General features: G+C 40.4%; 1 protein-coding gene across 3 annotated transcripts; it reads right to left on the reverse strand.

The window, feature by feature from the left end:
• Positions 1-844: 844 nt before the first annotated feature.
• Positions 845-8961, reverse strand: LOC127373740 (acylphosphatase-2-like). Of its 3 annotated transcripts, XR_007886934.1 has the most exons (6): positions 8608-8961; positions 8248-8264; positions 6318-6427; positions 5905-5970; positions 2760-2864; positions 1342-1476 (listed from the first exon to the last, which is right to left on the reverse strand). XR_007886934.1 is itself a non-coding variant. In XM_051418471.1 (5 exons), the coding sequence occupies exons 1-5, from the start codon at positions 8675-8677 to the stop codon at positions 1362-1364; spliced, it is 378 nt and encodes a 125-aa protein (XP_051274431.1). In that variant the 5' UTR covers positions 8678-8946; the 3' UTR covers positions 845-1361. The 3 variants fall into 3 exon arrangements, 2 of the variants coding, with proteins under 2 accessions (XP_051274431.1, XP_051274440.1); XM_051418471.1 differs by lacking the exon at positions 2760-2864 and having other exon boundaries at positions 845-1476; positions 8608-8946; XM_051418480.1 differs by lacking the exons at positions 2760-2864; positions 5905-5970 and having other exon boundaries at positions 845-1476; positions 8608-8837.
• Positions 8962-18128: the final 9167 nt, after the last annotated feature.

Here is an 18128-nt window from a genome sequence, read left to right on the forward strand (position 1 = left end):
CAGAGTGTGTGTGTGTGTGTGTGTGTGTGTTATGTAAGTATATCATTACATTAAGATCCTCTTCAAACTGACACTAACAACTAACGCCTCCTCGTCTTTTGTCCTGATTGTGTGTGTGTATGTGTGTGTGTGTGTGTGGTGTGTGAAAGAGAGAGAGAGCGAGAGAGAGAGTAATATCTTGGGATAGGTTGGCATGACGACAAAGCGTCCACTTCTCACAGTGTATCCAGGGAGAGTTGGTCTCTAAGCACACACACTTGATTGGAGATGATGTTCAGCGTGTTGTTTTCATCTAAGACGAGATATTTTATGAGAAAAATAGAATTTTAAATGATCATTCTGGTGTTTTTAGCTCCTTCATTACACATTTCCTGCTGAATATTTTCTAGTACGATCAGTTTTTATATTCATTTAATTATTGTGTGCTTCCTCTCTTTCTCTCTCTCAAACAAACTGAGTCTCTGCGGTGAACAGGAGCTCTGTTCCTGCTGTGTCAGGGTTTTTGCTGTCGTTGCCTTGGCAGCCGATCAGGGATTCTCTCGCTGTGATTTAATTGGATCAGAAGACAGGTAATCGGGTCACGTGACTTACTGTTATGTAATGACAACATCACTGGGGGTGTGTTTGTTTACATCATACAGTGGCATATACTGTAGTGTTGTACACTGTTGACACTGTAGGGAAGCGTAGGGGGAGGGCACAAGGGAGCACTCATAAACGTCACATCCTCTGGATTTTACTGGGAAATCCATCCCGAAACCTTCACATAGTAATAAGACTGTAAACTGGGGAAGCTCTCATCTTTTAAGCAATAGTGATTACATAAAAATAATACAGAAAATGCTTCAGAATCTTACATATGGAACCTTTACTGTAACTGCTACCATCAAAAATTGTATGTAATCAGAATAGTGGTCCTTTATTTATGCTTCTCTCTCTGTCTTTCTTTGGCTAACATTAGTAAAACTATACAATCTCACACACAATCAATATTTTTATAATAACAAATCAAATGACAATATGAAAACAATGTGACAATGTGTTTGGTGTCTCTGCTAGTGATGAAGCTTTACATTGAGTTTCAGCTCATTGTTAATCTCTCTGGTGTGCCTCTGCTGTACAGATGGATACACCACAGCAAGACGGTTCTTTTATTATGAATAAAACAGTGCCATACCAACAGCAATGGCCTCCTCCAATCTGTCATTCAACAGTCTTCAATCATAGAGCTCACAGGAGCATGGATATAAAAATCTAAACTCTAATCCCTACAGTTAGTTATTGCACAGGTCTGAACACTAGAAGCAGCTATTGGGGTTTTTGCACTGGGGAAAGCTCTTGGGGTGCGTTGGATCAGCTGATCAGAAGCGAGTCTTGAAGCCGGAGAGCTCCAGTTTGTCGATGGTCCTCTGATTGCTGAAGGAGGCTCTGGTGATCCGACTGGTTGGACTTCCTTCTTTACTCAACCACACCTTCCTGTGGAGGACAAGGACCAGAGGACATTCAGCAGGTTTATCATTAAACAGCCCAGTCTCATGCATGTCACAGACCCTCTGATCCACTACAGGATACCGTGTCAGTGTCACATTTTGCCTGCTGACAAAGTCTGTGTAGGGAGGAGGTCAGGGTGGATGGAACAAACACACTACTTTCAGCCAGGAGACAAGTCCTGTGTGAAAGCAAAATTCAGTATTGACTTATTTTTAGTTATGTCCGTAAGTTAACTTACTCAATGTACTTAACTTACGTCAGGTATGTAATGTAACTTACGATCTTTCCCTAAACATAACCATGTAGTTTTGCTGTAGTCCAAGACCAGGGCTAGTCGAGGCCAAGTCCAAAGAAGTTTGTGTCCAAGTCAAGACTGAGTCTAAATGAGAGGGACAGAGTCAAGACTGAGACAGAAAAAAAAATTTGATGAATTTTGTCTGTTCTAGATGGATTTTGAATTAAACCAATACCCATTGGAGCGTAACCCATGGCCGCTGCACCAAGGACACTCCATGTACCAAATGGTTAATGGTTTTGTTTTAAAGGTGGTTACTTCAGAAATAATTTGTAGACTCGGTAGAGACCAACCAGAATATTTGGCGAGACCAATGGCCAAGCCCGAGAAAAGTGAAAGTGCAAATACCAATGTGTCCAAGACAAATCTGAGGCAATATAAAAAACGATTCACAGAGACCGGACTTGAGTACTACAGCACTGCTTTTATTCTACTGGAAGTTTCGTTTATTCCAACATTTGTCGCTGAATTTTCCCGCTAAAAAGTGTTGATTCCTTCCAGAAAGCAAACATTTCCTGCTGGGGTGATCAGAGATGAATGGTTTGACGCAGTTACTCAGTCAGCCATGTCTTTTGTTTTGAAAAAGGTCTTTATTTACCCAGAATTCATAGATAATTAGCCCGCTTAAGGCAGTCAAGCTTTTGTTTTTGTGACAGATGAATGTAGACGTCTATCTGAAGTCTCACTGTTAGGTAGATTATTAGTTAAAGTCTGCCATTGTGAAAGCGACTGCAGTGGCTGTTAAGAGGGTTTTCTGTGGACCAGAATGTTGGACAGACAGACTGACGTCATTATCAAGCTTGTGGGACAAAAATGTAGACAAAAATAAATGAATAAAAAAGATCACAACCAGCCAGTCTGGGGTCAAGCCAGCATCTGGACAACCATGGGCATGATGGAAAAAGGCAAACATTCCTGCAGCTATATTTAACCATGAGAATGTGAGCGTGTTCTCCTGCAGAAAGACTCTCACCGACTGTTTTTGTGACTATCTGACGATTCTGATGCCTCTCATGGTGTGTGTGTAGATTAAAGGAGATTTCAGGGGATCAGGGTCACGTCCATGTAGCTCCACCGACTCAGCCAGAAAGAGAGAGCGAGAGAGAGAGAGTTTGTATGAGAGACGAGCTGTCCTACTTTTTTGGCAAAAAACTTCATCTCCATCTACAGTCGACTGATGACCTACTACTCTACTGTACACACACACACGCACACACCACACACACACACACACACACACACACACACACACACACACACACACACACACACACACACACACACACAGCTTAGTGTTAAGTCTCCAGCAGCTGGATGTTTGTTGGTTTGTAATCTGCTGCCATTTGCCTCTAAAATAACACACTGATCCCTGTGATCGACACACACAGTACTGTCTATACTTGTGAGGACCCTCACTGACGATACATTCCATAGCCCCCAACCCTAATTTGGGTCTTGTTTTGTTGCTTGGTCTGTCACTTCTATCAGTAATATTAACATTGTGCTTGTGATAACATTCACTCAGATGGACAAAACTGCTGAGAAATAATTAGGTTGGACCATGAAACCACAATGTCCCTGTCACCTCTCCACTGTCGCTATCCAATAAGGGCATTTTTCATGATTTTAAAATGGGGATCCAGGGTCATAATCAGACTTAATCTGTCCAGTATAAGATGATATGCTATAAATAATGTCACTCTACTCTACTACTACTAGAAAACAGTAAACAAATTGAATCTGAACAAATAGAAAGAGAAATACTGCTGTTCATGATGTATTTCCATCATCTTCCTGGATTAATCCAACTCATGTGAATGTCAGACACCTGTTACATCTTCTCTCCTCCTTCATGATTCAACTCTCTTCCTTTTGCCCCTTCCCTCTCTTTTGTCTCCTTTTATGTTGTTTTTCACACCTGGTTTCACTCAGAATTTTTATCTTCAGTTCCTTCTTTATTTTCTCCTTCTTTTCCTTCATCCATCAGTTTTTTTCATGTTTTCAAACTGCTTGGCTCTCTGGGAATTCTTTTTCTCTCAGAGGAAAAATAGAAAACCACCCACTTCAACTCTCACCCCTCTCTCTCTCTCTCTCTCTCTCTCTCTCATATACCATCATTTCTCACTTCCATCACTCTCCTTCCTTCCTATTTCTCCTCTTCCCTCCTTCTCCACTCCCATATTTATCTCCCTGTCTCCCCCTTACCTACTGCCCATTGTTTCCCCCCTCCCTCTCCTCCCTTCCCCCCTTTTTCTGCCAAGAGGAACAGCTGCTTCCTGTTTCCCAGGCCCAGCAGGAAGTGAGGTCGTGGTGAAAGTGGAGTCGACAGGAAGGACGTGAGGGTGAGCGTGTTAACACGGAAAAGATCCTGGATAGAATGGGCGGACATAGTAGTGTGCGTGTGTGCTTAATCTCTTGAATGAAAGCGAGTGTTTTCAGTCTGTTTATAAAAGTCACAGTGAGGTTACGAATGATTAATAGCTATTCAACCAAACGCCAAACTGAAATCAGCTTTTATTTCCTTCTATTATTAAATCAAACTCTCCTTTCTGTTCCTCGAGTCTCGATCCAAATGCATTCAAAAGTCCAAACACAGGATTTTATCTTCTGATACAGAAAATCTGCTTCCTGTCATGGTACTGTGTGCCCCCACTTCAACTTTTAAAGGTTATATATATGAGATTTAAAACATTAATATAGCAGCAAACAACTGTTCTCTATGTAAAAATATAGTGGACTCCTGGTGTGTCACTCCCTCTGCCTGTGTTACTATCAGTCTCCCTGTGGTTTGTTTCCATAACCTGTCTGCTCCGTGTGCAGCTGAGCAGAGCGACTGAAACTGCTGTTTTTATCAATCAATCAATCTATCAGTGAATTAAAGATTTATTTCAACCAAACCAGAGTTGATTGTTGGAACAGTGGAAAGACTAAGAAAGATGTTTGTGTTTTATTTTTGTGTTAAAGTTTTATTTTGTTTCTGTCCATTTGGTGGTGAGTGATAGTGATATTAGGGCTGTTTCTGGTTAAACTATCTCTGTAGGGATCCTTTCCTTAATGTTGTCAGACACTTTTAATGGTCATATTCTACGGGTGTTAGCCTACGGTGCAGCCCTTGCAGCCATTTTCACAAAGATTTTCACATCTAACTCAGTGAATTAAAGGACCAGTGTGTTGTTATAGTCAGTAGTATTCTCCTCCTTGGTTTCCCTATGTCTCTGTGTGTTTGGACTCCTCCCACTCTCCTTGATTACCTGCTTACCTGTCTGACTGCTCAAACCTACCAGCCATCAACTCATCAGCCCTGCAGTATTTAAACCCTGGATCTCCATCCACTTTCTGCCAGATTGTTGCATCTACAAACCTGGTAGCAACGTTCTAGGCCAAGTTGGAGTACTTAAGAAAAGTGTTTTTTACTGCAAACTTTAACCCTGTTTTTCCCCGTGTCTCAGGATCATATGCTTTGCTGAAGCTACCGGCCCACTGCACCCTGTCTGCCAAGCTGCCCTAAGATTCCAGTTCCACTCTGCCTAGGGAGGCTACACCTCACCATTTCATTCACACGGATTTTCAATAAAGAGTTTGTGATCTGCTTTTGGGTTCCTCTGTTTAACGTAACGTGTAGGATTTAGTGGCATCTAGCAGTTACAGATTGCAACTTCTTTGCTTCACCTTTCCCTTCCAAGAGTAAAAGAGAAACTATGGTGCCAATGCCAAAACATCCTAAACTAAACTCCACCCGCCTGGTGCTGCAAAGAGCTGAAAACAAACGGAGAATTATATCACTGTTTCACACTTGTCAAGTGTCTGTGTTTGTGTGTGTGTCACAGATCCCTAGAGGCAGTGATGTCATCTAAATGAGATGTCCACACCCTGTTGACATCACTCCCACCGGACAGGGGACGTCAAAACAAACTGAGCTCCAGTTTCATCACTGATTATTGCTTATTACCATTAACTCAGTGAAGGAAGAGACAGAAAGGCAACAAAAACGCAACAGTCTGCAGTGACGTGTTCATGAACTGGTTTATGATCAACAACCTTATTTCCTCCTCAACTATTTGGATAAAATAGAAAAAGACAACAACACACACTTGAATTTGAATAGCAGGGAAACCTACACAGATTGCACCTCTCTTAACTGAAGGAAGACTGGTCGGTTATGTTGTGAAAGTAAAGACAGCCATCTAGTGGTAGAAAATAATAATAAAAAAACAACAGTGTAAGGGTTGAATGGAAAATCAAGGCAGACTGCAGTCCATTTAAATCAAGGAATTTACATTTTTCTCCTGTGTCCTGTTTGAGCAATGTTTTGCTCTGCACAATTTTCATCTGTATTCATGTATATACATGATAAATTAAAAAAAACAGCAGTTAGCAAGACGCTGAGTTTTTTTTAATTTAATTAAAGTTGTAGCACACCTCTCACACATTCAGATGTGCAGGTTCTTTTACATTTTTATAAAGAAAAGCTAAATGAGAAATTGTATTGTATCCGATTCTTTTGTGTCACAGTATAAAAGTGTGCACTCACATCTCCTCCACCATGTCTGCAGGACCCTGGACCTGTCCCACCACCGTCCCACTGTAGGTGTTCTTCACCCAGCCGACCAGACCCAGCCGCAAACCCTCCTTCTCTGTGTACTGCAGGGAGGGAGGAAAGAAGGGGTTATTATAGTACATACTTGCACAATAAAGTTTTCTTAAAGGTCCAGTATATAACACTGAGGAGGATCTATTGGCAGAAATTGAATATAATATTCATAACTATGTTTTCATTAGTGTATAATCACTTGCAAATAAGAATTGTTATGATTTGTTACCTTAGAATGATCCGTTTTTATCTAGAGAGAAAACGGGTCACCTTCTGTGGAGTCTACCAAGTTGAACTTTCATTTTCCTTCAGTAGCCCAGAACAGACAAACCTAACACTGTCTCTAGACAGGGCCATGCATGTTTTTTATGTGTTTAAGTGAAGGTGAAGCGAGTGAGTTGCAATCTGCAACTATACCAATATATGCCACTAAATCCTACTCATTGGTCCTTTAACACAACAAGATAAAAGATAGATGATATCAGAAAAAGAGCAATAGCTACAAACTCAGAGAGCCTGCTGAGGGGTGACAAACTGTGTCTCTTGGAATTGGTGTGGGTTGACACTGTAACAGCTGAGCACAGTCTGAATCAAAAAGGCAGACTTGGACAGTAAAGTAGTAGTAGTATCAAGTGGCTCGCAGAAGGTCGACAAGGAGAGATCAGTCCAACAGAACCAGCGGGGCTCAGCTCTGTGACACAGTGAAATTGAAAAGCCCTTGAGGGTTCTTTTGATGCCATTTGAGCCATTTAGCAGTTCTACAGACTCTTTTAAAGGAATTACAAAAAATTCATTGCGCTCTACAGTGGCAGAGGAAATCCAAAATTATAGACAGCCCACATAGTCTCTGAGGGTTCAAGCACTATTACTGTATCAGTGAATTCCATTTTCTGAAGAAGGCTATTATAAATAGTCAAATGCTCCAGAAAAGGCTGATAAACCAGAGCCTCAGAGTACTTTATTACAGATCACATGACAAAATAATCTCAGTGAAGGCATTGGTGCTGAACTGTGTCGGCCCCCGGCAGTACTCTGGATCCAGCATAAATGTGAAAATCAATAACCAAGCCCACGTTTCATTTTTGTCAGAGTACATTTACTCAAGCCCACGTTTCATTTTTGTCAGAGTACATTTACTCAAGTACTTTTACATAAAGGTCAAGTGTTTAACATTTAGGAGGATCTATTGGCAGAAATGAAATACAATATTCATACATTTTTTATGTATAATCACCTCAAAGTAAGAATTGTTTTTGGTGGCCACTGTAGCTTCTCCTACACGCCTGGTTGAGTCAAGGGGTTTCAGTTGGTTGCAATATGCAATCTCACCACTAGAGGCCACTAAATCCTCCTACACACTGGTCCTTTAAATCAGTGGTTCCCAACCTGGGGGTTGCCCAAACTTCAGGACTTCTTAGTTTTAAGGGGTGCATAAGAAAGGGTTGCTGTTAAAACAAAAGAGCTAATAGATCAATGACCAAGTGTCAGGGAGAAGAAAACACAGAATCTGTCAAAAAAAAAAGAGACTACTAAGTATGTATGATTGGTAAAAAAAATATTAATTGAAATAAAATACAGACAGAAAAATGTATAAGAAAATTATCAGGAAAACAAATTTTTGATCAAATATTCACAGCAGGACATTTCCATGGTACACTGTTATTGTTATACATTGAATATAATATGATATATCCATAAAATATATCACTTAGTTTATTAATAAACATCAGTTTATTGTGTAGGAAAAAGAAAAAGAAAAGGAAAAAGGTTGGGAACCACTACTTTAAGTAAAACTATGTATATATGATCAGTAAAATGTACTTAAAGTATAAACACTGGGACTGAAGCAAACAACCTCAGAGAAACTCACCATTCTGAAACAGACTCCTGTTGAAATTTAAAAGAGAGAAAGTTAATTAAAATATGTAATTAGAAAACAGCAATTATGAATTATGACATAAATACATTTTGTTGTGTGTATGTTCTATACTAAATGTTTTAGCTTTTCTCATTTCCACTAACTAAAACAAAGAGCTCATTATATTATGTGGTAAATTCATAACAATATGTCCTGAAGCTGCAGGAAGTGAAAGTACAGTGAGATTCTGTCCCGCCTGCAGCCACAGGACTGTGCTCATTCCTAAATTAAGCAGCAGCAGATCAGTTTACAGCCTCGGCTCAGCGAGCAGAAAAGAGGAGAAGAAGAGGGGGGAGAGTTAAACATACAGACCCTGAACGTGACCGAAGATCTCAAAGTCCACCGACGCAAGTTTGATTCCTGCTGATTCACCTTCAGACATCCTGAGAGAAAAACAAAAACTGCCCCTTTAACTGAGGAGGCGAAAGAATGAGTGAATGCTCGCTGTGCTCTCTCTCTCTCTCTCTCTCTCTCTCTCTCTCTCTGTCCTTCTTCACCTCTCTGCACCAACATGGTCATGTCTTCCTCCAGACTCTTTAAAGGAAAATCTCCCCACAATCACCATAGTGGACATCCAGTCTGTGCTGATGGTCTTTGTAGTCCATTAAAACTACAAACACTGTGTTGCTATTCACATTTACAGATATCAGTATTCCCGCTGGTACGTGCATCACAGGTTTCCAGTCAAGTTGGGCCGATAGCGGCTCAGAGTCGGCACTCTGGGCTGTGTTCTGAGAAGCAACAGAGCAAGCTTTGGATCAGAGGTTGCAAACACCCCCCCCCCAACTGTTTATCATTTATTTTTAAGGTCATTCAACAGTCCGTACTGTACGAAACAAAACAGGACATTTCCAAATCCTTACGCTCAGCTCAGGAAAAACACATAAAGAAAAAACTGAGAAAAAGGAATGAAAAAAGGGGGTCACAAAAAGGATACAAGAGCAGTTGGGAAAAAGACAATTTATGGGGGAGGAGAGTTGTTCACTCTTGTTCACTCTTCTGTGTCTGTTGAAATGTTAAGCAGGTCAATATATTTTAATAAAGCTGTTCCAGATTACTTGGAATGATTTATCGAGCCCACGAGGAAGATTCTGAGTTTCTCAAGTTTAATATTATATAGAACTTCCTTAATCCAATGATCCTGTACAAGAGGGAGAGGTTTGCTGCCACATCAGTAAAATCAGTAATGTAGTAAAGGCCAGGGCTCACAGCATAGCAACAGAGACCGGTATCAGGTTGTGCACCAAAACTAGTGATAAAGAGTTGGGGTGAGGGAAAAATTCTCATTGAGTTTCTCTCTTGAACAATTATGTCTGGATGCAGAAAAGACAATAAACGGATATTTAAAACTCTCCACATTATAATCGCCTGTAAGAATGTCAACAGTACCTAACTGCAGACAAAATGGTGGACCTCCACAAGAGCATGTGCCAGTGAGTTATCTGTGGAGGTAGTCCACCTGTATAGAAGATATTTATTACAACCACTTTTACGATTTAAAAACATGCTTACACATATGACATTGTATATAGATAAGATAGGATGTACCTTTATTGATCCCCCGTAGGAGAAATTCAAATTAAACACAGCAGCATAGTGGAATGTAGTGTAAAGAGTACAGAAGTGAAAGTACAATAAGATATCACAAAATAAGAATATTACAAAATATAATAGAAAATATGAGACTATAAATGAAAGTGTGACTTGATTTCAGCTTGTTGGCACCATAAGTCCCGATGCCTCCTCCCCAGCACACCACAGCAAAAAGGATGACACTGGACACTACAGACTGGTAGAACATCCACAGTAGCTTAGCGCACACGTTGAAGCCTCCTCAGAAAGAACAGTCTGCTCTGTCCTTTCCTGTAGAGGGTCTCAGTGTGATCCGTCCAGTCCAGTTTATTTAAGTGTCACCCCCAGGAACTTGTAGGTGTCCACCATCTCTACCTTCTACCCCCCAAAAAGCAACTGGGGAGGAGGGGCCTCTTGCTGCGCCGGAAGTCCACCACAAGCTCTTTGGTTTTCCCTGTGTTGAGCTGTAGGTGGTTTCTGTCGCACCATCCAATGAAGTTCTGGATCGGGTCTCTGTACTCCTCCTCCCTATCACCGACAATGGAGGAGTCATCAAAGAACTTCTGTGGATGGCACGCTCAGGAGTTGGAACAGAAATCTGAGGTGTAGAGGGTGAACAGAAATGGTGACAGTACTGTTCCTTGGGGTGTGACAGTGCTGCTCATCACCACGTCTGACCAGCAGCTGTTCAGTCTGACATATTGTGGACTGTCGATGATCCAGGTCACAAGATCCTGATCCCGCATCACAGAGAGCTTCTCTGCCAGCCGGAGAGGCTGGATGGTATCGCTATCTTCAAATCATCAAATTATCAGCTTGATATTTCATGATGTTTCCTACTGAGTTTTCAGCAGGACATATGAACACTTTGTTCATAAGTCCGACAGGGAGTTTGACGTATCTGGGGTCTAACTGACCCCAAACAGTCCAGGATAGCATAGCCTACATTTATTTTTATATGAATTACTTCAATAAAATAAAAATAAAATCATTCTCATTGATGACTCAAAGGAGTAATTCAAAATAAAATAGTTTATTTAAGTAAGAAGTATCTCACAGCTACTATTTCCTCTCATGAACCAAGTGGTATGAGTGGTTACATTTATTATTGAAGCAGTCCATGGCACATGATGTTCAGTTGAGTCTGTTGGGATATTTAATGTTGGGCAATAAGCCTCTATTTGGTAAATATTCCAGGAGTCTTCGAATTTTATACACTTCAGCACTTTCTTAAAATTGAATAACTCAACAAAATGCAAACATTGGTCTAAAATAATAAACTTAACATCTGTTAATTGTAATCATTTCTCCTTCCATTATAATGACTAGTTTTGCACAGGGGTGGATATAGCAAAATATTCATGGTGTGTCCAGAGGGTGGCGCGGAGACTTTAAGGGGTGGCAGAAATATATGCTGATTTAACCATAAACAATCACATATATCAATATTTGCTTAGAAAATTCCCCAAATTAAGACATTTGAGCTCTAAAACATTAGTATAGCAATGAAAAGAAATATCTAAATAAAATAAAATAAAATTTGACTTAAACCAATGACTTAAAATGTGGCCATAACAGACCTTAATGATCTGATAATGATGATTACATGTTTGATTACATGTGTTTGAATGCTAAATTAGACAACATTCGAGACCAAATTGCATGCCACTGATCTGCCCCTGGTTTGACATCATAGTACACTGAAAGAGATAGGTCCCTTCCAGATATCCAATTTTCAACATTCTAGTGTAAGAACGAGCAAAAAAATAAATTGAGCTAAAACAGTTGGTTAATTAATTGTTAGTCTATTAACAAAAATGAACTGATCACTTTGATTATTAATTTAAAAAATAGCGAATATTCCATCTCTGCATTTGTGACAGTTTGCTTTATTTCTGTTTCGTTTGAAATGGAATATCTTTGGGTTTTAGACTGACAAGGCATCTCAATCTTCAATATTTTGTAGACCAAACAACTAATTGGTGAATTGAAATAAAGTCAGATTTACTGATAATGAAAATAACCCTTTTCACTATCACTCAACAGCTGTGCCAGATTAAGGCTGCTGGAACATTAAAAGGTCAAAGGATAAAGATGTTTTGTAGTGACGTCACCATGCTTTTAAAACTCAATAACAAAGTTAGTGAGTAAAATATTTTCAGAACTGACAGAAAGTCAGAAATATGTTAAATACTAGAACTATCCACTAGATGTCAGTCAGAACTCACTGAATACAGCAGTTTGAATGCTGTCACACACACACACACACACACACACACACACACACACACACACACACACACACACACACACACACACACACAATAATAGTCTGGTTTTGAGGTTAAGGGTAGAATTAGGTTCAGTCGTGTTCTGGTGGTCTGATACACTTCAGGGGCCTTGGTTGCAAGTCAACCCACCTCCTTCTAATGATTTACAGTACAGAATGTATTTTGTGATGTTCCAAGGACTCCAAGTGCACGCATGTGCCTGTGAGTATAACTGACAAACACGGTTAATGTGTGTAAATATGTGAAGAAATGTAGGTAAGGATATTTTGTGAAGAAGTTGTGAAGAATGTATGTTTGTGTGTGTGTGTGTGTGTGTGTGTGTGTGTGTGTGTGTGTGTGTGTGTGTGTCCAGACCATCCAGGAAAATACTCTGCGATCAGACCATCACGTCCCTCTCTAAGCCCTTTAATACCACAGAACACACTGTAATCTCCACACACACACACCAGGAACATTCAACAATTAGGGCAAACAGGCTCTAACACCCCCCTGACCCTCCTCTCTCACACACACACCCACCTACACACACACACACACACACACACACACACACACACACACACACACACACACACACACACACACCCAGTAATGTACTGTAACAGTGTTCTAATCTGTTTGAGTGTCAAAACAAACACCAGGAGCTAAAGTTGCTGTATATCCAACACACTGCTCACATTTCTGCTTCAGCGCTGCGTCCATCTGCACTTACAACCCAACTCTGTGAGGCCTGCTACAGGTTGTTTTGTGACTGGCTCTGCAAACATGTTCGACACCTGTAAACTTCTGCAATTATGTAATTGTGGCCAGTAAATTGGTCAATTGAACGAGAAACATCACAGTCTGCGGTCGAACTGACTGCATGCGGCTCCTTGTTGATGATTGGCTTGATGGTCTGTGGTAGGGATGTACCCAAATTGACCTTATGGCCCAATTCCAAGCTGGCCCCTACACCCTCCCCCTACCCACTCTCACTCCGTTTGTGTGGATGGCCAGCCACATAAAGTGTCATTGCAAACAATTTTCTCATCAAGTGGAAGCGGGTTATAAAGTCCTCAAACACAGAGTCTACATCAATGCAGGCTTATAAACCTGAATTGATGCATAAAGTCTCAAATGCAGCACCTCTTTTGTGTCCAGGATGGAGGAAACGCCCACATACCTACTTATGTGAGTTTTATGCGGTTATTTCCAAAGCATAAGGACTATTTTATTTAAACATACTATATGTAGTTTCTGCCAGTAGGGGGTCTCTCATATCCAAACAATAACAGAAGACGAAGTTTGATGATGTGCTGAAGTTGCATGAATGATTGAAAGGTTGTTACCTTCACCACCATCGTTGTCATTGCAGACAGCTTCTCCTAGTTACGACTCCTTCAGTGTTCATTGTGCAGGAGGTTTCTACCAGGAGCTAAATTCTCCGCAAAGGTCTCCTTAAAACGGGTAAAAACACAGAATAAAGCAGTTTAAGGTGGGGGCATGCAATAAGAAGGGTGTAGGGGCTGGATTGGAATTGGACCAATTGTGTTTTAGCAATAAAGAACGGCTCCAACTTGTTTAGTCTTTTTAACTTTCTGTCCACACTGGACCTGGAAATGTGTTGTGGAGAGGATCTGCTTGTGATCACCTTATGCCTAAATTATATATCCAGTCTAGTCCAGTCTGGTATAATATACGTACAAAATGAAGGACTGATAGAGCTGGAAGACAATGAGCAGCATTAACCACTATTTACATAGCTGGGCTAATTGGATCAGTTCTCCTGCACAGCTCTGGGATCAGCTGCTCATCTTACTGTTCTATTAGCCATGGTGACTGGTCACAATGTGTTGGTGTTTATGTTTTATTGTGTGTTTATAACAATATGATATCATGACAGAATGCAATATTTCTCCATAATCGTCACAGTAAAAACGTTATGTTCGTACTAGCTCTCCCCTAATATATATATATATATATACATATATATGTATATATACATATATATATATATACATATCATAAATTCACTCTTTACAGTGGTGTCAGAATCTATAATGTCCATCAAGGACATAGTCCATAAATCTGTTTAAAAAGGTGCTCCTTCAGATCTCGTCTCATAATAATCAGATGAAGGACATACATAGCTTTCATTTAATTTAAAAACGCCTAATAACTACAGCCATAAACAAAGTGTGTGTGTGCCTCTGCATGCCATCCACACAATGAGAGTTAGATGATCGATACCACTGTCATGTCTTTATGAAGCTCGCTGTTTTACCTAGAAATAGTGCAACACATAACCCTCCTGTACTCTTGCCCAAAAAACAACAAATGCAGCTTTAATCAAATGAGACTATTATTAAACGTACAGATAAAGACATACAGCCTTCAGTCTGAGATATGAAATGTTGATGATGCGACGAGTGGAGCTGAGTCATGTTCTAATGAAGCTGAGTCACTGTTTGTTCCCGCTCTGTCCTGACAGATTTAACCTTGACCTTTTGCATAACCTGGAGACATACACACACACACGCACGCGCATGCACGCACGCACGCACGCACGCACGCACGCACGCACGCACGCACGCACGCACGCACACACACACACACACACACACACACACACACACAGAGTTCCCCTTAACTCATCTTAAGGCGAAAGCCAAAAAGCTCTAGTTTAGCACAGAGAGCCTGAGGTGGGAGTGAGACCAGTAAATGCATGTGTTTGTATGTGTGTGTGTGTGTGTGTGTGTGTGTGTGTGTGTGTGTGTGTGTGTGTATGTGTGTGTGTGTGTGTGTGTTGAAGCTGAATCAGCTCCAGAAGTTAAACTGTCCCGTCTGACTGGTCATCCCCTCAAGCATCAACACTCAGAGACCCAAAAAACTAGCCCAAACAAAACACACACACACACACACACACACACACACACACACACACACACACACACACACACACACACACACACAGCACGACGATGTTTCATTCCTTTCAGTTACACCGTTCACAGTTTTCACTTAATGCTCAAACATTTCACGGACATTTTAAAGCACCATAAACCTACTGACACACCACTACGATGTAAAGAGAAACAGCTGACACAACTGTTTTTATTAAATGTATTTTTCTACTGTTTTCACCACCCAGAGCTTGATGCCTACTGTTATCATTAAACATTTTAAACATAGCATTCCACACGATTTCATGTTCACTGTCTGTTTGACTGAAATCTGAGATAATCTGATTGTTAGTATACACTTAAAAAAGGAATAACCAGTTTAATGGCAAGTCTATTGATTATTCACTGGTTGTGAAAGCAAATTAATCTGTCCTCAAACTATTAATTTCTCTATTTTCCTTTGAGACTTTTTGCGGACTTGGAGTCCAGCCTAGCTAGGGAGACTTCAGACTAAAAGACTACTTTTAAAGTTTATGAACTTTTACTTTTTTTCTTTTTTTGTAATTTGAGAATATGAGAATTACTTTAGGCCTACAACAATGATAAATGGGTTAGAGAGGCGCTCAAGTGGCTGCCTACCCCTGCACCAGATGAAAGGTCAGGGGATCTGCCTTTTTAAAGACACATAAAAACTTCAAATGTCATAGGTGGGGTATTGACTGACTGATTTTATGTCATAGAACAAAACTTTCAGGCATCTAACCAAAAACCAGTTCAAAAAACCTGTTAACTTCAAGGCGAGGGAACCTGAAATGAAAACATGTTAACTCATTTCCGGTTTTATGATTAATTCCAGCAGCACTTGATTTTTTATGACACAACATACAATTCTGTCTCTGTGATGTTAGCAAATATAGAGAGTGACAGTTTTGTAGGATGCAACCAAATTAAACAACGGCTCCTAAAATCATCAAAAACTGAAAGTGAGCTTGTATGTATTTCCCATAAGAACCTACGCTCCATCCACAGTAAATGGTTTTTATACAATATGTACAACAGACCCAGTTAGAGACTCCTAGAAATTCATAGAAAAAAAAACTGAGAGACATCAGTTAACGGCTCGTCAGTCTGAATCCTGAAGGACGCTGATCCCCAACAGGAGCCAGGAGGTCAGAACGTACCAGAACATCAAGTACATACAGCACGCTTCAACACACACACACACACACACACACACACACACACACACACACACACATACACTCACAGACACAGAGACAACCTGCATCGCAGCAACCCTGTACATCATCAGCAGGAATGAAATCAAAAGAACAGCTGAAACATGAAAAATACACACAGACAGAATGTAATGTTACACAAATAGATGTATAGATGCACACACACACACACACACACACACACACACACACACACACACACACACGCACACAAACATGCACATGTTATGTTCTCTCTCTGCTTCCTGTCGTTTTACGGGTTGTATGCCAAACTCCAGGTCACTGCTCCCAGCCAAAAAATAGTCCAGCACATAACCTTCATAAAATCACAAACTGTTGTTTTTCCATTTCGTTTTTAGGTTGAACAAACAAGATATAACATGTTAATTATTGAGCTTTATACTTGCTGGTTGGTTTTGTTGTCATACAGAGCCAGGCTAGCTTTTTCTCCGTCTTCAGTCTTTGAGCTAAGCTACGCTAACTGACTGCTGGCTATAGCTTTATAATCACCATACAGATATGAGAGTAGTGTGAATCAGTATGGAGAATCTTTATGGTTTGTTATTATTATTTTCATTTTCAGCTTACTTTGAATTATGTGTTGGTAAAACAAAATAGCTCATAATAAGTACTACAGGGTTGAGATCCTCCTCAGCATACAGTGCAGGAAAACGCTCTTTCATTAATATAAGATCGATGCATCACTGTGGATAGTTGTAGTGGTAATTTCCAAAATTCACAATATGTTTCTGTCAATCGAAAACTCTGCTTATATTTGTTAGCGTTCAGCCTTTTCACTGCAATCAGAAACCAGTTTGCTCTCCCGTTTGCCACACACAATGGTAGCTCTACCTCTCTTAAAGAAGTCGGCCTTTATAATATATGCATACAAACAATAATAACTAAATGAACCAAAATATTCACTGCAGTTGGGTTAAGCCAGTCAGACTGGTCACTGGGAGCACTGGTGGGCCGCTTTTCATTTATCTTCCCCATAGCTGATGCCTTAGCGCCTCCTATGAGGCTGAGGTTTCTCTCTCTAGCTTCTAGCTCGCTCGCTCGCTCTCTGCCAGAGGCCGGTGTTACGCTGACAGCTGGGGACTCTGACATGAAGCCAAGATGATTGCTCTTGTAGAAATATTTACTATACACAACCACAATACACACACACACACACACACACACACACACACACACACATATGCTGGGCACATGGCCTGATGTGGTGATGTACTCTAACTTCCTGTTAGACCGGTCTGTGTTTGTGTGTGTGTTACTCTAAGTACATTTTCATTGTCAGATGAAGGAAGTTTAAATTAACACAATGGCACAGAGATGACTAGTAACCGAGGAAGCATTCAGATCCTTTACTTTTAAACTGGTTATGAAACAGTCTCAATTTAATACGGATGCGTCTATATGACCTACCGGGTCGGATTCAGTTGGATTCCCCTCAGACGAAACGAGGCAGTAGAAACACTACTGTTTTCGTCCATAGGGGCCGCCAGAATCAACACAAAATGAAAGTTCCTTGTAGCTGCTTTAAAGGTGCAGTGTGTAACATTTAGGAGGATCTATTGAAAGAAATGGAATATAATATTCATACGTCATAAGTATGTTTTAACTAGTGTATAATCACGTGAATATAGGAATTTTGTGTTTTTTACACTGCCACGTAGTTTCTCATACACACTTCACAGTCCATTCTCATTCCCAGATTGTCAAATATAGACGCCAGCGGTGTTCAGTTAGTTGCAATCTGCGACTTCACCGCTAGACTTCATCACACTGTAAAATACTCTGTTACAAGTAAATGTTGTGCATTGAAAATATTACTTAACATGTAAATT

Source organism: Dicentrarchus labrax, unplaced genomic scaffold (assembly GCF_905237075.1).
Source record: "Dicentrarchus labrax unplaced genomic scaffold, dlabrax2021, whole genome shotgun sequence".
Lineage (NCBI taxonomy): Eukaryota > Metazoa > Chordata > Actinopteri > Moronidae > Dicentrarchus > Dicentrarchus labrax.